The following is a 19516-nucleotide window of genomic DNA, read 5'->3' on the forward strand; positions in this document are numbered from 1 at the left end:
AGGAGTCTCGATGTGACACCCCCGGTGCCAGACAGCGCTGTTGTAAAATGCGAGCGCTGGGCTCTGCTGGGGAAAGCGGTTCCATCAAGCCTGTGCTGCGTGTCAGAGTGAAGGCTGTGGCTGCGGAGCACCTCGTCAGGGAGATCGAGGGGATGAAGATGAAAGGCTGAGTGGGTGGGTGGCAGTGAAAACCCTGTGCCCCTTCCCGCGCTGCTGGGACAAGGCTCGGGTCTGACTGGGAGATGGAAACCCGCTTGTTGGTCTGACTGGGAGATGGAAACCCGCTTGTTGGTCTGACTGGGAGATGGAAACCCGCTTGTTGGTCTGACTGGGAGATGGAAACCCGCTTGTTGGTCTGACTGGGAGATGGAAACCCGCTTGTTGGTCTGACTGGGAGATGGAAACCTACTTGTTGGTGTGACAAGCGTCGGCGGGGCAGCGAACCGCGGTGCGTTCCCCCCCCTCCCCTCCGTTGCCCGCCGCGGTGCGGGGCCGCCCTTTCCCGCCAAACGCCGGCTGAGGGAGGCCCAGGCCGTGCTGCTCCCGCCGCGCATGCGCTGCGCATGCGCCCCTCGCTGGCACAGTCGCCGCCGCGCCGCTTGTCCCGGGCCCGGCGCCTTTTGTACCGGCGGAGCGCGCGGCGCCGCGGCCCCCGCGCCGGGAGGGGGAAGGAGGAGGAGGAGGAGGAGGGCGAGGGGGGGGGTCTCTCGCCCTCCTCCGCGCCTCCCCGCCCGCAGCACCCACAGAAAGGGGCAATGGCGGCGCGTTAGCCCGGCGGCCTCGGCGGCTGCGGACCTCCCCGCCCCGTGCCGACCGCAGCGGATGCGCGCCTCGCCTCAGGCCCCGGCGGGAGCTTAGCGGGGCCCCCGGCGGCCGCCGCCGCTTCTCCTCCTCCTCCTCCTCCTCCTCCTTCCTCCCTCCTCCTGCTGCCGGGCGCGGGGGAGGGCGGGCAGCTCGGGGCGTCCCGCTCCCCCCCCCCCCCCCCCCTCAGCCCCGCGGGCGCGGCGGCCATGGCGACCGAGCTGGAGCCGCCGGCGGCGGGCGGCGTGCCGGGCGCGGCGCCGCTGGAGGCGGAGGAGGACGAGGAGCACTGGCTCTACGGGGGTAGGTACCGCCGCGCCCAGGCCCGCGCGGGGCGGGGGCAACGCGAAGCACTTGGCCGCCATCACCCCCCCCTCAGCATCCCCCCCCCCGACCCCGCCTCAGGGCCGCCCCCGGGCTGAGGGGGGTGTGGGGGGGATGTGGGGTCCTCCCTCTGGGGGCCGGCGCTTCAGCTGCTTTGTTTCTTAGGTTGTTTTGGTTTTGGTTTTGGTTTTTTTTTTTGGGGGGGGGGTGGGTGTGAGTGGATATGTGTGGGGTTATTGTCCTTTTAACAATAATACCGCGCTGCAAAGCGGTTAACGCGATGCTTTGTTATGCTTTCAGTTTCCTAATCATCCAAGTCTTATTCACCTGATAGATGCAGGTGATTCCCCTGGGCTAAGAGGGGACTGATGCGTGTCAGTGTCTAGGAAAAAGTGGAGGACTTTCTTTAAACATCTTTGTCCTCCTAGACTTGCCAGCTGAATACTTCTATCAGTCTTCATCCCTGGCATGTTAAAAGTCCATATGAAGACCTTTACAGCTGACTTCAGTTCCTTATGTGATGTTTGCCTTTACTCCTTCAGCTCTGAAACTTTGGATATATATTTTGAATTTTGTTCTGTCAGTGGTGTGAGACTTCACTTCTGCGGATAGGTTTTGGTTGTTGGGTTTTGTTTTTTGCTTTTTTTTCAGTTGCTCCATTTTCTAGTTGAACCCTGTTGAAAAGAGAACATAGGGTTTATAGTGCCTTGGCACTACTAGGTATTTCTGTAGCTTGCACTTAATTGTAGCTTTTGTACTTAAATTTAGCTTTTTTTTCTTGAATTTTTTTTTTATTATTATTTTTGCAGATGACACCACTGGTAAGCAGGAAGATGGACCAATTTCTGGGTGAGTCTGTAGGCTGATTATTCATTATAACAATATATGCTGCAAAGAAGATCAAGCCACATTGAGCATAGCTTCGTGAATGCTTTAGAGCAACGCTGTTGCCAGAAACAGCAGCGTGTCCTTTTCCCATCCCATGGGGTCATCCCCAGCTGCCACACTTGGATTGGCACAGCATTTATGGATTTGGAAGGTGAACTGGATCAAGCAACTGATTTGACTTAAAAACAACTTTTAACCCTTTTTCCCAACCCCCCCAGTTGGTTTTAAATCAGATCTATTTTCCAGTTTAATTCCCTGGGAAAAATGGTGCCTTGAGGCACCCTTTTTGCTGGCCTAGCATTGGTAAAACCTTGGCCTGTGCTTTAGCCTGGAAAAGCTAAAAACCTTGAACCTAGGTTAAAATGTTGACATGACCAAATCAACAGATTTCATGAGATGTGTGAAGTGTGTGGTTTGGGTAAGTCTTTGAGATAGAAGTGTTGGGGACAACTCAATGATGGGGTTTGCTTTCTGTGTATGGGAAGTATTGTCTGTCCTTGATCATAACTCCCCTATATTTGAAGCAGTGTGTTTTGCACCAGCAGCGTTTTCTCTCAGCAGAAATATTATCTATTTGCTATTTTTAAATGTAACGTGGTTTTCAAAAACAAGTTTTAGGCAACTTGGTAAATTGTTACCTTAAAAACACCAAATGAGCTTTGAGAGAAGGAACAGCTTTTGGTTTAGATACATTTATACATGTTAGCAGTAAATTTCCTTGCTACTTTGATCTGTAATTTTACTTAACGAGCAGGATTAAAAATCTGAATTTCCATCAACTGTCTCTAATAACTGTAAGATATATGAAGGAAGAGTATTAGCAGTCATGCCAGCTCTTTTTTTTTTTTTTTTTTCCCCTTGGGTTTTTTTTTCCTTCTCATTGTTGCACAATGAAAATCTTCCTAAATGAAGAGCTGTGGGATGTTCTAAGAAAAATGACTCTTTGTTTGCTATGTTGTCAGTGGCTGCAGCTCCAGGGTTACATTGCTGGCTTGTCTAGAGTATTTGTCTCTACTCATGAAGCAGAAATCAGTGTAGTGCAGGATGCAGGATCCATTACCATTCCTTAGCCTAAAGGATGTATTAAATACTAGCAGTCTGCACAGGATGCTGTTACGTCGGCAGTGCACAGGGTGTGTTGGCATTCTGGGGGGATTAAATAGCTGCAGCATTTTTTGCGTGCAGATGATGGCTGTGGACTTGTCATATTGGTCATTCCTGCGAAGCAAACAGGTTAGGGAATGACTGTTACTTAGCAAATGTTGATTTGAACTCCGATTCATAAATTTTAATGCGCACCCACAGATACGTCTTGTGACTTGAAGCTGAAGGTAATACTTTGTCACTCTTCCTTAATTCAGTCATCTTGGATTCTTAAGAAAATTCAGGGGTTGAGGTTAATGTTACAAGCCGCTTAGATTTGGCAAACAAAATGCAAAAGGTTTTGGAGCTGTCTGTGAGACTTTCTCCAGTGGTACATCTTTTGGTCCTTATGTAATAGCCTATGTCTTCAGCTTTGAAATACTTTTAGAGGCTGATTTTCCCTTAGACATCTTGGCTGCTTTTTATAACTTAAGGTGCCTTCAGCTGTTACTCCAGGAACTTGGTGAAAATGGGACCTGTTGCTTCCTCGGTTAGCTGCTGAACCTTCATCCCTTTTTTTTGATCTTGGCTCGATTGTTGAATTTCTTTGTACATGGGGCTTTTCTAATATGGGAGCTTCAGTAGCTGCTCAAATTGTTCTTGCTCGTTTGTTCTTATTTTTTATGCTCAGTAACTTCTTGCTGAGTTGCATTAGGGTGATCTTTTGGCTTACTTGTTTGTTGCCTCCTTTTCTGCTGCCTCTGAAATGGCCTTAATCTGACCAGTGTTAAGATTCTGTTAGGTGATATGTATGTTTCTTTTTGAAGGTAATCTTGTATATGTTTATTAACTGACATGGGGTTTTTATATTAATAGCAATGTCTCCACAAAGTACTGGTAGAGAATTGGGTTTCCTGGGCTATTCTAATAGTCTCCTTTGAAAGGCCAGAATTATTTTTAAGTTCTACTAAGTTTTACCTATGAGATTAGAGAAAAGCAATCTCTCTTTGTATTTTAGTTCTGTAACACTTAGCATACTCTTTTCTAGCATGCGTATACCAATTTGACATTCTTGCTTGGCTAATGCAATAACCAATGTTAATATTTGTATGAACTCTTCAGTTGGAGGTAAATCTGAGCCTGCCCATTGTTGCATTAGGACTAATTAGTAATGAATTAGAAGATTGGGTGGATAATTATCTGTCTTTTTGAATTTTAACTACTCATTAATGTAAGCTATTTGTAGAAACACTAAAATCATTTATTCCTTAATTTCTACGGGACAGGTGCCCTTGCTGCTTACTAAATATAATTATTAGCATCCGTAAGGACAAGATGAAGTTTTGCTTGTTATGATTTTGTTCCTCTTAATTGTGCTGAACCAAAGCTGAAAGCTATTAGAGCTCCCACTTATGTATTAGCTGTTGAGTGGTGTTTGGGTAGGCAGCCATGCTGTCTGTTGAGCGCCCTCTGGAAGCACTAAAATGATTCTTTCCAACAAAAGCAAAGCCAAGCAAGGATGATTAATTTTTTGTTGTATAGTTGAGCTAACTGCCAGCAGAATAAACACGCTACATGAGTAAAGCCATTATATGCAAGTCACCTGGATGAATGCTTTAGAAATATTTATAGGTGAATGTCTAGATTGGGCTTGTCCACTTTCTTTTCTCTGTCGTATTTACTAGACATGCAGAATCTTCTCATCCTTTGCAAGATGCTCCTCAGGAGAACCGGCCTGTCAGCAATGAAGACCGAGAGATGTCACAACATGTACGTGTTCCACTGCAAATGGTAGACGTAGTTATTTTTGTGCTTCCCAATACTCGTGGATAAAAAGATGTAAGTGTAAAGATGCTGGTAATGCCTAACATGTTATATTTGTACTGTAGGAGTGTACTGGTAGTCAATTCCCAATGCTAACTACAGCAACAGGCTTCTCTTCTCAACCTACCTTGTGGAGTGGGTAGTGAACCCCGATCTAAGTATTACTGATGCTCACCAAAGAGGCAGATGAGGGCTCTGATGCTGCAGCCCAGCAGGAAAAGCAGAACATGATGTAACCTCCAGCTTAATATTTATCATGACTTCTCAAGGGTCAGTAAAATAAGGGAAACACTGGGCTGGGGACCCGTTTTGATTCAGGCTCAGACCTCTTAGAATGCAGTCTAGTGGCTCAGTGCTGAAAGAGTAGGAGGAGGCTTGGTTCTCTACCTCCTCTTCCTCAAGTCTTTTTGATGGGTTTATTTTTTGCCACTGTGGTCTGTCAAGAGGGCTCACGCAGAGTTCTCACAAACCCGTGTGCCGTGGAAAAGGAGGGAGGGTTAGGAACAACTTCCTCATACCCTTTTGCAGTGGTGAGGTGTTAATTCAGCTTGTGCATCTTGCAAAGCTGCACTGCTGAGTGTCTGGAAGACTTCCTTTGCTTTTGTGCTCCAGCAGTGGTGCAGCGCTGGAGTCAGATCGCAGCTGTAAAGTTCTTATGTAAAATACAGTGAGTCGGGGACTGATTGTGGTAACTACGCCAAGCTCCTCGGCAGCTTCCTACCACAAAAGTTATGATGAGAGGATTTTTGCACCAAGGTTCTTGGGTGAAGCCTGGTGAACGTGTTTTGGTGATTTTTTTCTTTGTGAGTGTCTACTCTCACTATGGGCCTGTGAAAGAGATGTGTTAGAAAAGCCCTAGCTCTTTCAAAAAAAGTAGGGGAGAGGAACTGTGGGACGTGATTAAATTCTTAGAACCGAGCTAAACCTTCCCCATCTTCAGAAATCTGATTCTTATGTAAAGTCACTTCTTCAGAGGACATAGCAGTGGGCACCTGTCCGTTTAGGTTGAAGGTTGGTTACTTCCATGGTTTTTGCCTCCAGAGACAGCTTTGTATAGTCTTGGAGTGCAGTAGAAAGTTTTGTCTTTATATCAGGATCATTCTTTCTAATAGTCCTTCATCATATCAAGTTTTGTAAGATTTAGCTTACTGTCCTGGGGGATTTACCAGTTCTATGTATTAATGAGCTCCTTTGTGCTTTCATTGTTGCTAGGCCCTTCCGAGTGGTGAAGATGATGAAGATGACAGCGATAGCGACAGTGATGATGATGACGTGAAAGTTACTATTGGCAACATTAAAACGGGAGCACCATCGTACATGTATGTATTGTTGATGAGGGTGTCAGTTTTTGATCTGAGGTAGCTCTGGAGTGTTGATTGGGATTGAAAGTGGGGATTAAAGCTGATCTGTCTTCTGGGAGGCATGGGAGTAACGGGTAGAGCACTGAAATGGGATTGGAAGCTGATGGGCGGCTCTGTCCTGCGATTGCTTGTTGGAGAATCCATCTATAAGATAGGAATGTTAATTCATAAGTCTGCTGTTGGAAAATTAACCAGGTAATTACTGTGCTTCATCGAGCGAACTCAAAGGTGGGAAGTTACATTTAACTCATCATCTGTGAAAACTTTAAGAACCAATATCTGAATTGATAAGAATTTGCATAAGATGTGAGTTTACTAATTTTCCCCTGTCTGATTTTTTTCATGACTCAGAAATGGTGAGGCTGGATTTGCAAACCAGGAAATCATGTCACTGACAAAATTCTACCTAATTTGCATTGAATAAAAATAATAAAGACAGCATTTTTGCTTGCTGCTAGTAGCCTTTCTATTAAGCAACTTGCATGTGCTTTGCAGCATATTCTAATTTTTCCACTTTATGGATAATTTCCTTCTCTTGTTGTAGAGGTGGTTTCAGTCTGATGGATTACTCTGACTAGCAATGCTTCATCCGTTAGCAGCTCACCAGATTTTTGCAGACATCCCTTTCGAAATCTGCTTCTTCTACCTTTCTCTGCTCATTCTGCGATCTCTGCACAGCTATGATTTCCATGTTCTTCAGTTCCAATTAAATACTAAGTTCCTGGGCAGAATGATAACTACCACTCTTTGAAATAACCCTTCCCTTCACATTCAAGACAATCCTCTTGTGTTCTGTTGTTGGTCAGTAAATGTGTTTTCTGGGTTTCTGTAGGGTTAGAGGAATTTACGTGGCAAATGAATCTCACTTTTAAGGTGTTGAGATTTAGTACTAAAAGTTGTAGTGAGGCATGAGTAAACCCAAGTGAACTAAGCATCTTCTGAAGGATGTCAGGGCTTGAATATATTTTTCATGAAAATCTTCAACCAAGTAATTTGTTCAAATACCAATGTAGTGATTCTTTTCCATATAGGGGAACTCCTATGAATCTAAACTTAAAAACGGGTAGAGGCTATGGAGCATCTGCTTCAGGTATTGCTGTTATTTTTATCCTTCACCTTTTGCAGTATTTCACTTATCTGGCACTGACAGCTGCAGCAGCTGCAAATCTTGGTCTCTGTTTGGAAGGATATAAAATTAGTGCATCTTACTTAAACTAGGAACAGTAAGCACATTTCCTAATGATAAGCACTCCTAGGACAGTCTGAGAGTCCAGGGTGCAATGGAATGATTTAATTACCCATCACTGAACAAAGTGATTCTAATTCTATTTAACCGAGAAAAAAATGCATTGGTTATTAATTTTATAGTTAAAAAACCCAGAATATTTTTAAACTGTATTGTTGCACTGGGGTCAAACGTTCTAACTGCCTGGAGAAGAACTTTAACTCTGCGGTCAGTGTACTGAGCAACTTTCAGTGTAAGATACTAAAAGAAACAAACTCTGGCCTTGGCTATCAGCTATGCATATTTCTTCAGATCAAATCTTCCCCACCATTCAGTTTAGTTTATAGTGTATAATGAGACTTGGGTTCTGTCCTTCCTCACACGTGAGACAGTCCTTTCATGGGCTTCATATACTTCCTTCCATTAATTTCTTACTGCAGATGACTTATCTTCTGGTTGAGAAAATAAGAACAAATTCCCCTTGAAAATTCTGTACCTGACAGATTTTTGTTGTCTCCAGTTAGTACACAGTCCACTTAAGACTGATCCTGAAAAAGTCTCTTCTTATGAGAAAATGTGTGTATCTTGGGAGAGAAAAAAAATATTTTGCCTGGGGAGAAAATGAAATTTTTTTCATTTGGGGTAAATTTCATGGATGCTCTAACAATTTACTTTGTTTCTCTGTAGTACCAATCAGAGTTGAATTTGCTTCTCTGCTGTTCAACTGCAAGTGCTGTACACGCTAGCTATTTATTTACAGAATGACTGAAAAAATTTTATTAAAAAGTTGATTGTGGTTACCTACGTGCTATAAAGCCAGCAATAAATTCACAGTAGCGCTTTATTTTTGACTGGAGTAATTTGCTCAGCAAATTAGTAGATTAAAGGCATTGCATTAAAAGGAGTAATGGTTTCTCTTTCTCCAAAGCCAAGTTGCAGCCCAAAGGTATTGACTTAGATGCTGCGGGGAATATAAATGGATTGCCTGTTATAGAAGTGGATTTAGATTCATTTGAAGATAAACCATGGAGGAAACCAGGTGGGGCTTCACAGTTTCTTGTGGTAAATATTTTCTGCAGTTTTAGTTGTCTCTCTTTAATTTCACATTTAATTTCTGTCCGTTCGTTGCTGCCAGGGAACAGGGAAGTTGGAACAACGTGTATTGCTCAGCCTCTGATGCGTGTCTAGGCAATCAGTGACATTTACTGATTGACCAAGCTATGCTTCTACCTAAAATTGGGTTGCATTTACTCTATTAATTTAACTTTCCTAAGGAGAACAAATGTTTTTTTTTTTTTTTAATGCTCTGTTTTATTAATTCCCTAGTTCCAGAAAATACTGCACTGGTATCAGTACAATAACGTTTGTTGGCATTAAAGTCAATGGAGTAGGATCAAGATTTGACTGTTGATGATGTGTGGTCTCTTTTTCCTGTGAAGCAGCTTGCTTCTGCTGTGTCACCATGGCTGAGCTTAGAGTCTTCCCCGTGCATCTCATTTGGTCCTGGGGATGTCCACACTTCTGCAGGAAAGTACCCCTCACAGAGGGCAGTGCTGCTGGGAGTTACCACTTGAGCACTTGTCACGATAGAAAAGCCATCTTTTTCTCTTGAACTCTCCTGCTGCAAACAATTGAATAAAAGGAAGGAAAACACTGTCTACTCTGACAAGAAAGGCTAGAATTTTTCTCTTAAAAAAACTGCATTGCCTAATTCTTTGCTAGATTCTGCCCCTAGGTGCATTAACTGTGAGTGAGCAGTCCCTACTTAATTCTTCTGGACAGTATTATCTAGACTGTGTCCAGACAAATAGTACCTTGCACAGCAAGTTTTAATATGTACATGGTCTCGTTTGTCTTCCTCACTAGCATCAGGGAAATTTCTACTCAGAAGCGACTCTTGCGTGACAGCTGTAGGATGCTACAAATAAACTTCTGTTTTTCATCTGCATTGGATACAAAAGTAAATGAAGAAACCAGAGAGATCCAAATTTTTGCTGTGTTAGACTCATAAAACATGCTATGATGAAATGTTAACTGAAGCAAAAAATCCCCTTGCTTCTTCTCAGAAATAATTATTCTCCCTGCCCCAGCCCCTGTACTTTATTTATCTTTCAGAAATATTGCTGTGCTGAGTAAGTAGTGCTTTTATAAGGTTGTCTGTGGTATATTTTAGGTATCCCTTGCCCACCTGAAAGGAAGGGCATCAGTGTACATAACAGTTCTAATAACTGCATTGACGTGTCGTGGTATCAAACCAGCACTGGAGCATGTTCTGATGAATAGTAGCTAGTACAGACATAATAGAAAACGTCACCTTTCTTTTGCAGGGGATTTCCCATTGACTGTGAAGTGAGAAATGGGGGGGGCTAGGAAGGAAATAAGTTAGAGGGAAAACAATGAAGTGAAGTTCAGAGATAAAGCATGGAAATCGTGATCATGCTGACATCCCTGAACCACAGTGAAGCTGGCTAGCCTTAAAACAGTGTTGAAGTACAAATAGAGGGGAGATATCTGCAGAGATGCGTGGCCTGTGAGTTTATTTTAGATGACAAGTAGCTTGTTACTCAAGAGCCTTTCAGGTTTATATCCTTTAATTGTTCAGCAAGTTGGTATCTCTTTGAGTGAGGGAGAGGAAGAAGAAATACAGTGTGGAAGAACTGATAGAGGGCTGAAATATAGGCTGATAAAACAGATATGTAAATGTTATGTTGCTGAGTCTGTGTTGGTGCAATTTGCATATTTGGGTGGTACAGCAGGAAGAGCAGCCTACCTAGAAGATAAACCTCACTGTACAGATCCAAGCTCAGCATCATCAAAGTGTTTTGCTTAGCATTTATGTATCAGCTCCTTGGTTTAAAATTGGCCTGTCTGGGATTACCCTTGTGAAGGGGGATGTCTGAGGGACACCTCAGCAGGGCTCTCTTCCTGTTGCGAGGTGTGCCTCATGGAGTTAGTTGCAGCTGTTTGTTCCTCTGCATCTACGTTTTCTTGGCTAGCAATTTGTGGCCACCTTGCTCAGAGGTGCTCATGCTGAACTGGCACTTTTCACAGAAGACTGTCAAGTAAGATAACAGTCTTGGAAGGCTGTAGTTAGGAGCATGGCTGAATTGTAATTACTTGTATCGTCTGAGACATATCAATAAAAAACTTCCACTTTAGCCCTGTTTCATGAAATGGGTGAGTCTCAGAATCTCTTCTCAAAAGGGCAGTGATGTTCAGGAGCAGAAGGTGTTGGCTTAGCTCTACCAAGAAAAAGGTTCTGTGGCACCATCCTGGTTTTTGTGGTGGTAGCTGGAACAGTCATTCCTGTGCTCTCCCCAGCACTCAGTTGGACAATTGCAAGAAACCGGTCTGAAGAAATCCAGTTGGTGAGTAAGTGGTTGCAAGCATCTCTTTTTAAAAGCCTGCATACCTGCTGTATTCTGTGTCCCGAATTGTCCCACTGCTGTTCAGGCTGTAGTTGCCCTCCTCCTGAAAGATGCAGCCATCTCTGCTGTGGCCCACTGCAGCTTTCTGACAGAATGAAATGAAGAGTAAGCTGGGCTCTCTATAAGATTTTGGGGGGGTTTTAATTCTTCATTTAAGCAGTTAAAGGGCAGTTTGGGATTGTAAGTTGCTAGAATCCCTATGTTAACTTCTGCTGCCTTTTTCAGGTGCTGATCTTTCTGATTATTTCAATTATGGATTCAATGAAGAAACATGGAAAGCTTATTGTGAAAAGCAGCGACGGCTTCAGCTTGGCCTGGATCCTGCTCCTCCCATCACCACCGAAAATAAGATCACGGTAGGTGACATGTTACTCCTGTATATGGCTACCATAAAACTGGGGTTTGTTTCTTTAATCACAGAGGTGAGAGTACAAGAGCAGAAGATGCCTTAACACCTAACTGTTCTCTGTTCCTTTCAGTGATGAGAAATACAAAAATGTATCTTTAAATGTTAAATATCTCTGCTAAAAATTGTTTCTCTATGGAACAAACAGTTCCAGCTGCCTGGCAGGTTTGAACCACTACAGGAGCGAGACTTGAGTGAATTTCCAGTTGACTGTGAGGCCACTCAGCTATAGGGATGTCTGGTTGGAAGATCCTGTGGATACGAGCAGTGTAGAGAGGGGAGCTGGGCAGCCATGGCTGTTTTGCTTGTTGCTGTTGACTGGTGTGGCTGCCTTTTTGGTGACTGCTTGGGCCATCCAGCCTCTGCAGGAGTCCATCAGGTGGCTAACAGCTGTTAATCAGAACTTCAGCCAAAGAGTCAATTCAGCAAGTATTACTACTTCCAGTTTTGATTTAAGGACTATATGAAAAAGGATATGAGATTAATAAACTTTTGGATTTCTGACAGGAGACAGTGGACAGCAGGCTGAGGCTGGAATAGCCAGCTAGTTTACAGAGATGTCTGCCACCTTGACTGAAGAACAGGTTGCTTTTTTGCAAAAGCTCTGTGACTGTTCCTCAGGGGAGACCTTTTTCTTTGCTAAGGATTAGTCTCTGATGCTGCATTCAGTTGAAAGCAAGGGCATTAAAGCTGTGTTACATATTGCCTTCCACAGGTTCAGCAAGGTAGAACAGGAAATGCTGAAAAAGAAGTGGAAAACAACATCATCAAAACAGAATTCAAAACAGACTTCTTGGCTCTGGTGGGAGGACGCATGAAGGCTGGGCCTCCTCCTAATAGGTAAGAGATGATGCAGACATAAAGCCTGGGTGCACTGTGTTCTTCACAGGGGTAGCTGGGATCCACCCGGGCCTTATCTGAATCTCCTCAAGCCTGAAACAGAAGCAGCTTTTAAACTTCACAGGAGGCTACTGTGGTCACTCATGAACTACTGTCTTCAGCAGTGTGCTCCTGAGGGTTGTGCAACCCCTCCCTACACATTTATCTCTCCTGGCAATATTCTCAGTATAGCACCGCACAGGGAGGGAAACTGTATGCCAGCTGAAGGGACACATCTCTGGGAGTGAAAAAACAAGGCAAATATCTCAGCTTTGAGGGTTTACTTTGCTGGCTGCTTGTGCTTACTTGGCTTATTCTTACTCCCACGATGTTAATCTGTGCCTCCTTAAGTGGAAGCGGATTACATGTTTGGCAGCTGATAAGAGGAGCTATTAGTTTCTGAACCTGTGTGCTACGCTGCTTGATGCACACTAATTAGTTATTTTCACCAATGAGAGAGAGGATCCACCAGGCTGGACAAAGCAAAACAATTGAGTCATTCTGATTGGCAGCTGCTGCTGGGAAAACCACTTTGACCTTCTGAGGTTGATGGGTTTTTATCAAAAGCTTCAGAAAAACAAAGGTATGTAAAACCAGAAGAGCCAGAGCTTTGGGATCTTGGTGTTTCTGTTGCTTTATTCACATTGCATATTTTGCACAACTGTCTTGCAGAAATCAGTCTTGCATTCTAACTTTCCAATTTGTCTGGGAACCAACTGTATGTTTCAAGTATAAGCTTTAAAGCTCTACTTAGTCTGTTTGCACGTAAGCACTTTGGTGGCATTTCTGTCCCCCTTCATAGTGCATCAAATGCAGTCAGGTTTGTTTGCAGCTGTTATGCATATCTCATGAGATTTTTGAAAATTTACACCACTGCAAAGTAAGCTGATGCTACTGTGACTGTACTGGTTTTGTCCATTTTAACTTTCAGTCTAGTTTTGAAAGTACTGACACACAAGATCCTATTCCTGCAGCAGAGCTTTTGGTCAGGACCAGAACGAGTATCTCTGTACACCACAGCAGCATCAAACCAATGGGCTCAGCAATGAGTTGTTCGGGGTTTTTTTGTTCTTAAAGTGAGCAGATTTCAGTGAGCAAACTTTAACTCACCAACTAGCCAGCATTTTTATATCCACTTTGTCTAAATTTCCTACTGAGATAGAAAATTCTGCAGTCTCACTTGGAAAAGTGCTGACGTTTTTCTATCCTAACTGCTGGAAGAGATGTCTAAGGCCATATGTACCCAAATCAATCATGGCGTGGATATAGGATGAGGGATGCTTAAACTTCAGTTGGGGTGCTCCTCTCTCACAAACCATTACTTGTGGTGACCTTACAATGAGCTCCTATAAAAACGTTCTACCCCTAAGAGTGACCTGGGTATGGAGACAAAAAAACATGGAATGTTGTAGGTTCTGTGACTGATGTCCACTGGTGCAAAGACAGAACTGTTTCTTGGCTACATTTTTTTTTTTTTTTTTCAAGGATCTAGCCTTGATTTCATTGAAGGCAGTGGCAAAACTTTTACCTTTAATAGAAACAGAGTAGACCTCGGGGAGGTAGGCTAGTAAGTGTCGAGAATCTGATTTGTAAATAACTTCAGTGGTATCAGCAACACTGGGAATACTAGACAGAAGGTAGGAAAAATCTGGGCTGACAACATTACAGGCTTCTTCTGGTAAATATCCTCTGCTTTCCCTGAGCCTGCTGTGGTAATGACTATTCAAACCTGGACAGTGAGTAAAGGATTTCAGCTCTGAACCAGAGTGTGCCATCTGTGTTACTGCACCTGTACTTGGTGATTCTCTGGATCATGTTTCTGGGTGTTCAGAGACCTAACTCACCCTTGCAAGCAAAGCTCAAATTGCTCACAAGTTAAAAAAGACTTCTCATTCACTTCTTGTCCAATGTGAGCGCTGCCTCTGGAGACTTTTTCCCTGGTGGAAAAGAATGTACAAGAGAAGTCCGACTAATGATGGGGAAAATTTCTCCTTCTCATGTCTTTGAGCCTAAAAAGATACATCTGCTTTGTACTAGGAAGCTGGGTGGGACGATTGATGTGATCGGTGGCCAGGCAGGCACAATTCGGAGAGTAGAAGGAAGACGTCGTGATAAGCATGCCTCTGAGGAAAACCCAATTCAGGTAAATGTTTTGCTCCATCTTGACAAATTTCTGATTGTATTGCACTCCTAGTGAGCCCTGAGCAAATGTCTGTGTGTTCCTGACCTCCCGTGTCACTGCTTCTGTCTGCAAAGCAGTAGGCAGTACATCGACCCTACCGAGACGTATGCATGCATCGTTCCCTTCTGCAGGTTGAATTAACTTCTGTGTTAAAAGCTGTACCTTGCTAGGAGCTAGGGATTGTTCTGCAAAGATTAGCCTTCCCGTCTGAATGGTAAGGCCCAAGTTCCTTTCCTCAGCAGCTCTCCCGCATTATTCCTTGGGGTGTGTAGCTGGGAGGCTCTTATGTGGATTATTCCCTTCCCCTCCGCTGTCGGGTTGGAATCTCCAGTTCTGGAGGGGAGGACTTCTACTTGGGGCTTGTGTTTCTCTTTAATGTGAAGTAATGCTTAGTCTAAGCGTCATTAGATGCAGCCCACACTTCAGACTTAGGGCAGGCCTGTCTTACCTCATCTTGTCCCTTATAAGAAATAAAAGCCTGGGGTCTGAAACTGGACTCAGTTCTGATCATGTGTGTCCGGTGTGTGACCATAATGTCCTGGTTGGCTTCTAGGTAGGAAGGTGCTGTGTGTAGGGTTTGAGGGCCATCTGTTGAGAACTCTTCTCTTAACCACCTTCTTCCTACCAACCACTACTAACTCACCAAAAAAAAACCAAAAAAACCCACAACCAAATATGGAATCTTTCCCCTGTCTAGATGTAATTCCTGGTTTTGTTTTCACATGTGTTTTTGTCGTCTGTTTATTTTTTTAGTGGTCAGTTTTCCAAATTTTGCCAACAGTGGGTCAAAAAAGAGTTTGCCTGAGAGAAGGAATTTGCTGGGAAATGGTTGTTGTTCCTCCCACTTACAAGCATTGATACCTGTATTTCCAGGTCATTCTGGTATCTCTGCCTATTGATCATTCCTTCAGCAGTGGTGGGTAGGTGGCCTGCTTTTGTCTGACAGTGTGCACAATCTAGAGCAGAATTTGGCCTCTTGCTGCCCTCAGGAAAGATAAATTGGGTTTAAAAAAAAAAAAAAACAAAGCACTACTGTGTCACCTTGAACTATGGCAGCTTTTAATCTGAAGCCTCTATCAGTGGCAGTTCCCATGAACAGAAGTTGTTCATAGCACTAAAATGTCAACTCTCCTGCATAGTTGTGTATCCAGCTAGAACTCGGTCTCGCCACTGTTCTGCATAAGAGAAGACACCTTGCTAAGCATATTGATTGCTTTGATCACCCATCCTTCCTCCTCCCCAGAGAGGTTATCCCCTGGGTATAGTGTAGCCTGGTCTTTCCAGGTATCGCAGTGCTGCCTGCTCTGGTGATATGCTCCCTTTGTGCCAGCGCAGTGAGGTCCTAGCTGCAGGAGCAAAGAGATTAAAATACTCTCTTCTCCTTCCTCTGCCTTCTAAGGTCCTTGGAGACCACGGAAGTAAGCCACAACCCCCACAACAGCCCCAGCAGCCATCACAGCCCCAACAGCCACCTCAGCAACAGCCGTTTGCACCACCAGCAGGCCCACCGCCTCCCCCGCTCGCTGGGCCACCTCCACCACACTTCCTCCACCCTCCTCCACCAGTTACTTCTGTTCCACCTCCCCTGCATCCGCCAGGTAGGTGTTTACGCAGCAATATGTGGCAGTCTGAGGCTGCAAGTTAGGATGTCCACGGCTTGGAGCGAGTCAAAGGTTTAATCGTGAAATACTATGGGACGGTTGAGCAATCAGGGAACAGGTCTTTAGACCTGGACAATCTTTGTTCAGTGTCTCCGTCAGCCTATTTAACATTTACCTTTGAATACTTAAAAAATGGCAGCTGTTGAAAAAAACTTGAGGCTTTGTTTCTGTGAGGGAGCCTTTGGGTGCTACTGATCTGTTTGCTTTATTGATAAATGTGAAGAAATGAGCTTCTGTTTAGCTGTGGAGGAAGCTAAGAACATAGAAATTGCTGTCCTGTGTCAGATGAGCAGGCTGTTTAGTTCAGGATCCTGTCTGACTATGACAGATTGCAGATGTTTCAAGGGAAAGATGTTTCATTTTGCTGCAATTGGCAATTCTGCAACAGCAGCTCTAACAAGCAGCTTTCTTCCTACTCCAGGTCAGTTCTTGGTTGGTTTATGCCTTGAAGTACCAAGATTTGTGTCTTTCTGTGTTGGTTTCTTTGCATTTTATTGTACCAACTGCCACTGCAGGATGGCTCTTACTGCTGCAAGAGTCTAGTGTCCAGTGCTGACATTAGAGCAGTGCTTCATTTTAAAAGCAAAATATAAATGAGGTCTTTACCATGGGTCTCTACCTGATTGGGTGTGGTCAGTCCTCAACATGGCAAGTTCACGTGCTCTTACCAATAACCAGATGGGTTTGTATTGTGCTGAGGGCACTTGGCACTTGAGAAGACACTGTCAGATAAGCCCTGTGCCTGCAGGAATGCCCTTTGCCCCTGCAGTTACAGGCTGAGTCCTGAAGCCTATTGAAATAGCAGAGGTAAAATTTCAATTTTTTTTTCTACTTTGTTGTCTTGAGCACCATGTTACAGAACAGTTTCACTGCCTCTTCTGCACGTGTAATAACTCAGTTTCCCCAAAGTTTCTTAATGCATCTGCAACATGGAGGCCAGCACTACTTTCTGGGCACCAGGTGAAATAGAGCAATACTGGTGGATAGAACAAAGAACTTTGCAACTGAAAAGGCCAAATATGCGTAGTCTTGGCCTTTTCCAGGGGACATAGGGTGTTTTTTCTGTTGACCCTTTCCAGTGCAAGTTTACAGACATACTGGCCATGGCCTAAGGCACATTTTTCTGTCTTCAGTTCCTACGAAGTCTGCGCATCTTCTGATCCAACGTGAGTTGTGTCTGTGCCCCTGTTGCTTCTGGCTTAAATAGTGCATTGAGGATGAAGGGAAGGCCACACTCGGGCTTTCCCTGGTCCTGTAGGCAGCAGCCAGACTTCTGAGGAGTCACCCGGAGCACGTCATGCAGCAACTCCTGTATTTGCACTGGCTCCACATGCAGAAAATACAGAATAAAAAATACAGTCAACGCTTTTAATCTGAGGAGAATTATTACAGCATTACTGGTGGACCATGGTAGCTTTTCCTACTGCCTTTCATTAAAATGATTGGCAAAAAAAAAGGATAAATTGTTCACTCTTTCTTTTGGCTACCACCCAGGGTGTCTGATTTCACTATGCAGATGTGATTGACATTTTTTTTTAAAGTTTAAAAAAAAAAAAAAAAACAACAAACAAGCAAAAGGACACACTGGCATCTGCAGCAGGTTCTCCTCTCCAGCTCCTTCAGTTGTTCTGAAGGCCAAATCAATTGGTTGTGTGTTGACACTTGGAAGAAGGAATTCTCCAGTGTAAAAGAGCAGCAATACTTAGATTATAAAGGTAAAGAGATCGTAATTTAGGAAGATTACAATAGTCTTGTAGGCTTGTTACTGCTTAATAGCACCAATTTTTCTGTTGGTCTGTTTGCTCAAATATGTGACATTTGTTCAAAGTGTGCTTTTAGGTTTAGCTTGAGGTGCAGAGAGGAGATGCTTTGCCTGCTGTCCTGACCCGGTTTGCTCGCTTGTTTATTTCCCCAGGTCTGCCGCCCCCCGGGCCTATCCCAGGTAGGTGTTAACTTGTTCTTAAGAACAGCAGCAATTCTGAACACACAGATGGCCCTGTCTGAGCGTTGGGATTAAGTACCACAAGAGAGGATGACATCAAAACTCCTTTTAGAGCACAGTTAATTTAAGGCTAATAAACACCAATGCAGCACTGAACTCCAGCTGCTTATCTTACATTCTTGGACCTAAATAATCTGTAGGGCTTCTTAATGCTATCTTGTTTTGTCTGTGAAGACCAATCAAGAAAGTGAAATGGAGAACTTCAGATGGCAAAAGCCACTTAGATTTCAGATGGCTTAGTTCTTGTTACGGCATTTGCACAGCAAAAGTCTGAGTGGCAAATTGGTGCTTTGTATAGGAATTTGGAGTGAGACTGAGCAGAACAGATGCCGTTTCCATCAGAAGCCTTTGCTTCCTGGTGTGAAGTAGAGATGGTGAATACTAATAAAGAAATGTAGTAACCAGTCTTTTATCTAAGTCAAGGACCTAATTCAGAGCTACTGTGAAACTGAGTTTCCTCTAGCTATAATATTTTTTTTTTTCCTACTGAAAATTTTGCCTGGTCCAGTGAAAACAAATTTAACTGTTTGTCCATTTGGAGTGATCGTTCTGACCAGACACCGTATGTAGGAAAATCCAAGGCTGATGGTGACCATGTGCATGCAGTCGGGCCACTGCTTCTGTGTTACACTTGATTCATGTACGTGCAAAAGGTCTGCACCACAGACTTTGGATGTGATGTGCTTGTCCTCACTATGTGTCAGACACGTCAGACTCGATTCGCAGCTTTTGTGTCTGTGCTTTTGTGTTCATGCTCTGCCCTGGGCTTCCCAAATGGAAATATGGGAAAACCTACACTGGGCTATCCCCCCTGCTGAGAACATTCCTGTGCTTGTTAAAATGTCACTTTTCATACTTCTCTCAGTGTACAGTAATATTGCAGGGCTGGTTTTCATTGTTGTACTAGAAGGAACCTGCTCATAGTAAGCTTGGATTTAGTAGAACTGTATTGTAGCGAAACTGGATGCAAACTGATCTTGACTGTAGATGTTGCAGCACTCAGCTGCTAGTTCCCGTGACCCATTTTAGGTGTTCACAGTGAGAGGTGATGAATTGTCCTGTGGTTTCATTGACTATGGTGGCTCAATCTCCACTGACTTGAAAAGGAACCTGGAGCTGCTACCTTCAATGGAAATGGCCACAGTTAGGTGACTCCTAGCCTTTGTATGAGTACAATTTGCTCCTTTTTTTTTTTTTTTTTTTTTTTTTGTTCAGTAATAAACTGGGGAGTTTTTATGCAAAGTCAAACCAATGAGTAGTTATTCTGTTCTTGTTGGCCTGTAGAAATAATGGTTGCTTATAGTTGTGGATACAAGTTTAAGAAGTTCCCTTACGAGCAGTCAGCGTGTCCCTCTCACTTTGAGATTGGTCAGGGTTGAGGACTTTGCCTTCCAAGGCTTATGTCACTTCTGGAAGCAGCCTTCATAAACTTCTGCCTAATTCTACTTTCTT

At 43.9% G+C, this 19516-nt stretch overlaps 1 protein-coding gene across 3 annotated transcripts in view; it reads left to right on the forward strand.

The window, feature by feature from the left end:
- The first annotated feature begins 593 nt into the window (after nucleotides 1-593).
- LOC104368886 (pre-mRNA 3'-end-processing factor FIP1) overlaps nucleotides 594-19516 on the forward strand; it is a 29075-nt gene continuing 10152 nt past the window's right edge. Inside the window, exons 1-12 of one of the 3 annotated variants that reach the window (XM_042807077.1) lie at nucleotides 594-1104; nucleotides 1935-1974; nucleotides 4782-4866; nucleotides 6133-6239; nucleotides 7313-7371; nucleotides 8435-8545; nucleotides 11160-11290; nucleotides 12056-12180; nucleotides 14257-14362; nucleotides 15801-15999; nucleotides 17142-17228; nucleotides 17978-18004. In XM_042807077.1, the coding sequence (XP_042663011.1) occupies nucleotides 1011-1104; nucleotides 1935-1974; nucleotides 4782-4866; nucleotides 6133-6239; nucleotides 7313-7371; nucleotides 8435-8545; nucleotides 11160-11290; nucleotides 12056-12180; nucleotides 14257-14362; nucleotides 15801-15999; nucleotides 17142-17228; nucleotides 17978-18004 (1171 nt within the window). In that variant the 5' untranslated portion in view covers nucleotides 594-1010. The remainder of the gene's footprint in view (nucleotides 1105-1934; nucleotides 1975-4781; nucleotides 4867-6132; nucleotides 6240-7312; nucleotides 7372-8434; nucleotides 8546-11159; nucleotides 11291-12055; nucleotides 12181-14256; nucleotides 14363-15800; nucleotides 16000-17141; nucleotides 17229-17977; nucleotides 18005-19516) is intronic. The other 2 variants (XM_042807078.1, XM_042807079.1) reach the window with 2 other exon arrangements.

This window comes from Tyto alba, unplaced genomic scaffold, assembly GCF_018691265.1.
Source record: "Tyto alba isolate M040663 unplaced genomic scaffold, T.alba_DEE_v4.0 Super-Scaffold_5, whole genome shotgun sequence".
NCBI classification, from domain to species: domain Eukaryota; kingdom Metazoa; phylum Chordata; class Aves; order Strigiformes; family Tytonidae; genus Tyto; species Tyto alba.